Consider the following 8,710-nt stretch of genomic DNA (forward strand, 5'->3'; position numbering starts at 1 on the left):
CAGAGTATTTTATAATTAAAATAATCAAGCCTCAGCAGAGTCAGGTAAAGTTTTACAGCTTTGGCCACCCCAGATTCCCAAAAACAGTGGTCATCCACATGTTGTCTTTTTAGCATTTCACACAATGTCCGTGCTCTAAAAGAACTGGGAAATCAAGGTTTGACTTTGTAGTGCTGGATATGTTTTACTTCTTTACTACATCACTGCCTTGAAAATAGTTTGAAATGCACCTTATAGCTTTCCCACCCTCTATTAATCACTAACAAAAGACAATTTGTACTTGATAAACAAAATTTGTTTTATATGGACATAGTTTTTATACCAGGTTATACTATAGAAGTGTATAACTGGGACAAACATGGCCCTGTTGTTTCCCCTGGTTGGTCTGATTTCATACAATATAGGAGGCCAAACAGAAAAAAAACTGGTTTGTGGACGTGCACGGTCATAAAATGTTTATGCCCTTTCTCTTTCATCTTTATTAATAACAATTACCGTAATACCCTAAAAGTAACGCACCTGTGAAAAGCGGGTTACGTGACGTCAGAAGTGTCAAATTCCAGAGATTTTTTCAGGACAAAGACGAGGCTTGTCTGGACGAAGAAAGTTTCTCCTTCGTGACTGCGGAGGTAGGAAGTTGTGAACTTAAACACAGGATTTATTTTCTTTTTTCCACCTCAGATTATTTTGGGTGTACTTTAGACAAACACGGTAACTTCACTTTTGTTTTAAACTTTATTATCACCCCCGCAGTTGGACAGTTGGATGTTTTGACTGATGTGTTGCACGCGCGGCTAACGTTAATCTAACGTTAAGATTAGCATAATTTCCAAAGTAGATTTTTTTTTCTTCACTTTGTGCTGAACACAGGACGCAAACTGGGAGCATGATAATGTGCATTACGACCATAATGTGCTGTTAGCTAAAAACGAGGGCTTCGTCTTGGTAGCTGTAATACCTGCATAAAACTAATACTTTTCAAAGTTTCATATTGGAAAAATGCAATCGTGTAGTTATGAGTAGATGTCATGTCGATCCAGATAGGAAAGTAGGTCAACCATCTTTCATGGATCTAGCGAACTTTTGTTTGTAAAAGTGATGTAGCTTACTCTCTAGTTGCACTCCCACTCGTACTTTTCGTGAGGCTTTCTGAGGACTTGTATTTTCATTAGTTTTATTAAACAACATTGGGAGAGTACATAGAGTCACACATCATTTACATTTGGCCATTTACAGAGCAATATAAAATCTATTTCTCGTGATCAGTAAAGTGGTCAATACACTAGTTTTACCTCACAAAATGTTCTTTCTTGATGCCACTACATTCTCACAGGCCTTGTATTATGAAACAGTAAGTTTATCTTTTATCCTTTTTTTTTTAAATAACGTGTTTCTTTGACTCAGGATGGCTACCAAGGGCTGCGTGAGGTCAGATGAAAGCCTGATGATGATGCAGGAGCTTGATGACCGGCTGAAAGAGCAGATTGACAAACTGGAGCATGTACGCCTTGCTGCCGTTGAACTGAAGGACAACTTGTCTGAGGTACATTAGGCATGCCATCTATAGTGACACCTGTTTAATCGAAGTTCATTTTCATTGAGTTCTCTTCTATTTGATGTTATTTTCTTCGACTACAGTGCGACGATGATCTAACCCTGTCTATTGCTGACCATCTGGAATGGTTGAATCACTTGTCAGAACGAGTAGAAACTCTTCACATGAACACAACTGTTTTTGTTCAGGTGAGAAATACTCTGCACACAATTCAGGTCCACGGACAGTTCTGATATTCCATAAAAGTATAAAACAACAGGCCTCTATTAAGAGAGTCTTATATTTGTCCTAGAAGTTACTGCACATAGCCATTATTGTTGAGAATCAGACATCTGCTGCCACCACAATGTTATGTTTCTTCTAAAAAAGTTTACTGCACATAAACTAACAACTTACTTTTCAAACATATTCTAAATCTGGGAGATTACCTGCTGGTTAAAAACTTTGTTCCCCATAGGTGATCTGTTCTCAGATTTTCCCAGAAGAGCCTTTATAATGGTTGCAAATGTCAGAGGGAAACTCATATTAAGAAACAGGTTTCAAGTTTCCAGGCTTCTTTCCTCTTATGGGAACAGAACTACAGGGTAATCACAGGTTTGAGGCAAACCTAAGGTGGTTTTTGTGCATGTTTCCTTCATCATGGAACTAATTTCCTTTCCAACATTGTTAGTTAAGAACATGACTTTTATGATGAAAAATGGGCTGGCCTTCCTTTCTGAGCATGTCAGCAGGATAGCTACATGTCAGCTAGTCTGTGATCATTTGATGAAACAAATGAGTGCTTGTTTAAGGATATGCACCTTATAAAACATAACATCCACTGAAATATGAAAGGTATTGAAACCAGGAGCTTAAGATTGGCGAATAATGCAGGAGCCATCTTAGAGTCCTTGCCATTTAGGTTTTAATTGTGCTTTAGTGGTGCATATTACGAAACAGTTTGCACTGTAATTTTCAAATTACCACAAAGTAATTGCTACACAGACAATCTCGGGCCTTCTGAGCCCCACCACGCTTATCTGCTTTGCAAGGTTGGATAATCCAGCCTTGTTTGTGGGTGGTAACACTGGAAAACACATGTAGTTTTGGAATTTTTATCAAGAGTTTGATTAAAATGTTATTAATCCACTGAGTGAAAATCATGAGAATGATCTGTACAGAAACTGGCTCAGAAACAATTTATGTGAGTAACTGATTGCTGAATTATCATCTGTGTAAGAATCTGTAATTAACTGTAGCTGTCCAATGCTGTTCCTATTTTGCATTGATTTGATTTATGTTGCAGCAGCTTCATTAAAATTTTAGATTTTCAGAAAATTCCCCATGTCCTACCTGGTGTCACCAGAGTGAGAGGTGAACAAAAACTAACAACAAGAAAAGGTTTAACCTCTGTCAGTATATACTAGCTGTCCTCATCCACACAATTACAGCAATCTGGGACTTGGAAACACATTGGACAATGTACAGTGCATTGGCATCTTTGCTAATTTCTTCTTCATCTGTTTCCAGATGAATCCCAAGCCTCGTGCATGGGCAGGGAAACAAGGTTCCAAGCATGGCTACCGCTGGACACGTCTTCACCAGGCTGAGGATGCCCAGTCCGAGTTCGGGTGGTCTCCCATCCGCACACGACGCAATAGCGATGCAGCCTCTGAAATGTCTTGTAACTGGTGACCTGGTAGACTGTGGCTAATATACCAAAACATTGTACAGCTCGCTTCCACCATGTTTAGGATTGAAATTAAAGTCTTTGCACATTTTATTTTTCTATCAGTACATTTTCACTTATCATGCTAAGTTTTACATGTAATTTAGGACTTCACAGTTTTCTATGCCCTGTGAAAAGTAAAATAATTTCTAATAAATTCATATGTAGGCAATTTGTTACAGTTTACAGTTTAGTAACTTAAGTATGGACTTTTGTAAGTTTGTGTCCTTTGTTCTCAAAATGTATGTCCCCCTGTCTGTGTATCAGGCATTCTGTGTTGAAAACGTCGATGTGGATGTAGGTCAGTATGCTCCTCCGGCAGAGGGCGCTGCTCCAACTCCTACATTATGTCATTGTTAACCACACAGTTTTAAATAAAGCTTTGGCAGAGCGCGTGGGTGGTAATTCTGGAAGGAGCGTATGATTTGCTAAAGTAGCATTACATTCTTTGAAAGGATCATTTTGAACGCACCGAGTTAAACTTATTTTTTTATCTATATTAACCTTTACGGGTATCGAGTGAACCCCAGAAAACATGGCTGAAAGCGACTGGGATACCGTTACTGTCTTGAGGAAGAAGGGGCCCACTGCTGCCCAGGCCAAATCCAAGCAGGTTAGCATGAACCCCTCACTTCATCTGTAATTTTTTGTTTTTTTCTGAAACACATTCTGAACTGTTGATCCTTTAAATGGGTTCAAAATGGGTTTCAGCTAATACTTAATTGTGTATTATGTATCATTATAAAGGATGATTTCTGCACGCTGTTATGGGTTGAATTATCCAGTGAATATCGCCCATGCTTCGTGGTTTAACTTAGTTTAGTTAGTAACAACAGTGAACTCCGGACGAAGCTTAAGTTCAGTTAACCAAACAGTTACGTCCACGTACACAATTTGTTGTTAACGTTACAAGCTCCTCAGTCAATCAAACCTCACTCAAAAATATGTGTAATTTAGTCCGGGGAAGATATCGTTAGCTAGTGAAATATTCGACGGACCAAAATAGCAGCTAGCTAGCATTGGCCAGCTAACCTGAACAGGGTTACTTGGCTATAGCTAGTTACTCATATTTAGCGCTACTTTTAGTTTTAGTTTTAGTTTTAGGTGTCTGGGTGGGGAAGGATAGTATCTCATGTGCAACCCGCATGTGGATGTCTTGTAATGCTTGTCGGAAGACATGTTGCTGAACATCACAGGGCATGCGCCTGAGCCTTTTGTTGATGACTTCTGAAATGCCATAAAGCATACACCTACTTAAGTAACTGCTGTCATGTAACTTTACAAAATTGCGTATATTGCAACCTCATGGTCCTTTTGGGGAAAGCAGTCGAAAGCAACCGTAAGATTACAGCCTTACTAGTTGTGAACTTGGTCTGATTGTGCTTAGACAGGGTGTTATCTTTTGTTTAATTTAGGCGTCACACTTAGACAAGCATGTCCATTACTTATTAACTACACGGTTTGTAATCATAAACTAAAAGCTACATGAGCCTGGTCATAATGCAGTCTGCTGTCAATTAAAGTGGAATATGCTTTGAAATTTAAGGTGTGCACATGTCCATGTTTTCTCTAGGCTATCACGGCTGCTCAGAGACGTGGGGAGGACGTTGAGACAACCAAGAAATGTAAATTTCTGCTTTCTGTAAAAATTTGGTAAAGACTACATATCATTTGCTGAGTGACCTTATTTTGATGCGTTTTTAGATATTTCTCTCATCACCCAAACTCAGCAAAACACAATGAGCAATAAATTAATTTGTCATTTTAGAATTTAAAATTCTGAATGAATTTAAATGTTGTGATTATGCATTACATTAACATTACCTTGATCCAACACTTGTCACACAGGGTCTGCAGGACAAAACAAACAGCATCTTGTGACAAAGAACACAGCCAAATTGGACCGGGAAACAGAGGAGCTGCACCATGACAGAGTTACCCTGGAGGTGGGCAAGGTCATCCAGCAAGGCAGACAGGATAAAGGCTTGACCCAGAAAGACCTGGCCACTGTGAGTGTAAAGAATGATCATGTATTCACATGCACAACATATAACAGGTTGTGGTACTGCTGGAAAAGATGCCTTTGTCTGTAAAATATCCTTTATTGTGTGTTAAATCAATTTAGTGTCAAGTGTTGCACAGAGGTTTAAATACTCTTAAAAGCAGGAAATTGAGCAGAGAAAGTGAATTGACATCTATTTCGGTAGTACAGCCAACTGACTCGAACCAGCAATGTAAGATCTGCCTCTTATTAAATACAGCATCATACAAATTAGTCGCATTGGATAATCCGGTGTTAAAAATGATAAATTGTTATTGAGATACCCACAAAACATGTAGACAACATTGTAGACATGATTAATTTTGAGTATATAATGGTACAATTGCTCAGTAATCATCTCCTTTTTACTTCTTTAACAGATATTCGTATAAACTTGTGAAGCCATTTCCTGTGCAAACCTTACCATCATTGCTTTTTATCATGTAAAATCATCATGAATTACTGTACACGATCACTCGGTGATGTTAATAACTTAAACGTTCAAGTAAACAGTAATTTGAAATGTTGTGTTCTTGCAAAAAAAAAATGAAGAAAAATAGATCCCAAGCTACAAGAGCTGCTTTTGCATGCTTGAGTAGTTTTGCTGGCTTTAGGCCTTATGGTTCAATAAAATGATAAATTATGTATCATAAATCTTTTCCTCAGAAAATTAATGAGAAGCCTCAAGTCATCGCAGACTATGAGTGCGGGAGAGCAATTCCCAACAACCAGGTCATGGGCAAGATAGAGAGAGCAATTGGTAAGAAAACCGTTGGCTATTATTTTCTACAAAAGAACAATCATTTTCATTATGTCTCAGTTGTCAGGTATACACACATATAACCTATGTGTTGATCAGTCTCTTTAATCTGCCATGAACAGGGCTGAAACTGCGTGGGAGGGATATTGGCCTACCCCTGGAGGCAAAACCCAAGAAGAAATGAACACAGAAGCCTCGAAATCAGCCCCCCCTCCCCCCGCCCCACACCCCAACCCCACCCCACCCCAAGCCCCATATTTCCCTATAACTGAAACCCGAACCCCTCTTTCCCACACCACCTCCTAGAACCCACAAAACCTCTCCTCATCTCTCCCCCATCCCTTCCTCTAACCTGGGCTGATCTCACCTGTGTCCTGCCTGAGGACCTGGTGTTCACTGCTTTACAGGCTGCATACTAACGTGTCATAATCAAATGAATGATCGAATGCATTTTTCAACATCACAAACTTGGGAAGTTCCGTGAATTTCTTTTCACCTACGTCTGCTTAGGCTTTGGCATGATAAATTCAACTTTTTGATAGTGATGTAAAATCATTTAAAGGGTGGAGTCTTTTTCATGACCAAACAATTTAGTTAGACTAACTTTAGTTCTGAGCATGATGTTAAGCCAAAAGTGCTTGATTGCATCTTTTTCACACACTTCAGACAGTGGGTGGATGTCATTACAGTGTTGAAATGTTTTAATGCTGTGCTTTGTTTTGATCTAAAAAATAAAGTTTGGCAATTCATGACATTTTTGGGTGTGAATTCATATCCACTGTAGCACAGTATTTCATACCAAAAACTGACGTTTTCTTAAACGTTCCTCAAAGGTAATTCTGGCAGTTGTCTTTAAGCTGCTTGGCAAAGAACTCAAATATTTTGTAATTGTAATCGCTGACAGAGAATTCAACATTCAGTGAGTTAATGCCTCATAATTACAAAGACACTTAATGTATTAGAATGAGTGTTTTGAATGTATAAAGCTTAGAAAAAAATGCTTGTTTTTATAACTTTTTATGTAAGAATTTAAAAATAATGGCTGCATTTACCATTAACCCTAACCCATTTACCAAGTACTGCTGCCTTGTACTACAGGGACAAAGTATACGTGTCAACCTGAAATCTGAATGTAGTAGTAGCATTAAGCCACTAGATGTCAGAATATTAAAAGAAATATATTGGGACTGTTGCACTGTCATTCAAATATATTGCATCAAAACTTTGTGTTGCAGTTAGTGCTAAATTGTGGCAATGTAAAAATAGTTAAAATGTTTACATTAATTGTTTTTAAGTACATAAATGACACCAAAAAAGCATGGAGCTCTATGACTTAAAACTTAAAGTACAGATGCATAACTCAAATGTCAATTAAGAATTTAAGTACCATTTGCAGAGGTATGTTGAAATGTCTTGTCACATGTAGTGTTTCTTTTAAAATTTTAAGAATGACCCATATAAAACTGAAGTACTTGCACCCTTCATATATATAAAACACTAAAATGACTCATTGATTAAACTTGTCTTTGAGTAGTTATAATTGTCAATGTTTTTAATTTCTCTACAGTGCTCCACTTCATACCATGGGTTATTGATTCAAGTATTACTAACTTGCCAGTGGTAAGTCTGCCTTCTGTTTTTATTAAAGATTCGTGGACCTAATTATCGCAGAATAATAAAAGCAGCATGGCATGGGGAAATGCCAGCACAAATTGCAGGAGCACTTGTATTGATGAGAGATTAAAGGTTGGTGGAGTGTGAAGGACTAGGGTGGAAACTGAAGAGGTCTAGTTCATCAGTTAACCACTGCACCTCTTTACACCAGGATTGCAGAGGAAGTAGAGCGCCTCTTTTCGTATCTTGATATTCTCATGTCTCACTCTTAAGATTTATGTACGATATTATGTTATAGGCTTTGGTAATAAAGGCATCAGTTGCATGATGTCGGTGCTGTGGCACTGCACCAAAGGCCTCTTCAGGTGAGCCTGCCAGAGAGACAAAGGAGGTGTCAACCCTGAACACTTCCGTCCCAGCACATTGGTAAATCAATTTGGTCATCATTAGAAGGATAGAAAAATACAGCAGCCTGAAGAAATCTACAGCTGTGACTACATTATCTGCTAGCTTGTGGTGCACAGTCCCAGAGGATGCTGGGTAACATTAGGTGTCACTTTTATCTTTGTAATTAATTCCAGAGTAGTGCCACCATGTCAGTGACAGTTACTCTTGGGTTTCTTAATAGGGTCGGCCTGTGGCTTCAAGCTTTGAGCTGTGTTTCAGGGAAAAGTAATTAACCCATAGCCTAATTGTAGAATCTGTGAAGCATGCTGTTGCAGCTCCTACAGCACCAGTATATACGAGTGTGGGCAAATAGTTGCAAGCAGCGGTTAGCTGGAATCCACTATGTGGTCAAAACATTGAACCAGAAGAGCAAGGACACAGACGGGGGACATCCTAACTGTCAAATCAGCCACGGGCTGTGCTTTAACAATGTGAACTGCGTGGAATTTTTGCACACACACACACACACACACATTAATATATATATATATTTATATATATATATATATATATATATATTTTATTTGTGAAAATGTTCTTCTTTTTTTACAACACACACCCAAAAAAAACCCAAAACAAATAGAC

At 38.4% G+C, this 8,710-nt stretch overlaps 1 protein-coding gene across 2 annotated transcripts; it reads left to right on the forward strand.

The window, feature by feature from the left end:
- The first annotated feature begins 557 nt into the window (after window positions 1–557).
- Window positions 558–6,818, forward strand: edf1 (endothelial differentiation related factor 1). 2 transcript variants are annotated; one of them, XM_022768077.1, is made up of 8 exons: window positions 558–629; window positions 1,405–1,543; window positions 1,639–1,743; window positions 3,065–3,876; window positions 4,837–4,888; window positions 5,112–5,272; window positions 5,971–6,064; window positions 6,187–6,818. In XM_022768077.1, exons 4-8 carry the CDS (start codon window positions 3,799–3,801, stop codon window positions 6,246–6,248), a joined length of 447 nt encoding a protein of 148 aa, XP_022623798.1. In that variant the 5' UTR covers window positions 558–629; window positions 1,405–1,543; window positions 1,639–1,743; window positions 3,065–3,798; the 3' UTR covers window positions 6,249–6,818. The 2 variants fall into 2 exon arrangements, with proteins under 2 accessions (XP_022623798.1, XP_022623799.1); XM_022768078.1 differs by lacking the exon at window positions 558–629 and adding an exon at window positions 637–711.
- Window positions 6,819–8,710: the final 1,892 nt, after the last annotated feature.

The sequence above is a fragment of the Seriola dumerili genome, unplaced genomic scaffold, assembly GCF_002260705.1.
Source record: "Seriola dumerili isolate Sdu_G_001 unplaced genomic scaffold, Sdu_1.0 BDQW01001389.1, whole genome shotgun sequence".
Classification (NCBI taxonomy): domain Eukaryota; kingdom Metazoa; phylum Chordata; class Actinopteri; order Carangiformes; family Carangidae; genus Seriola; species Seriola dumerili.

Bases quoted from the DNA above. Each gene is read 5' to 3' on its own strand.
- edf1 (XM_022768077.1), top strand. From the start codon at position 3,799: ATGGCTGAAAGCGACTGGGATACCGTTACTGTCTTGAGGAAGAAGGGG. The intron at 3,877-4,836 runs GTTAGCATGAAC...TGTTTTCTCTAG, and splicing joins CCCAGGCCAAATCCAAGCAG to GCTATCACGGCTGCTCAGAG. The intron at 6,065-6,186 runs GTAAGAAAACCG...TGCCATGAACAG, and splicing joins CAAGATAGAGAGAGCAATTG to GGCTGAAACTGCGTGGGAGG.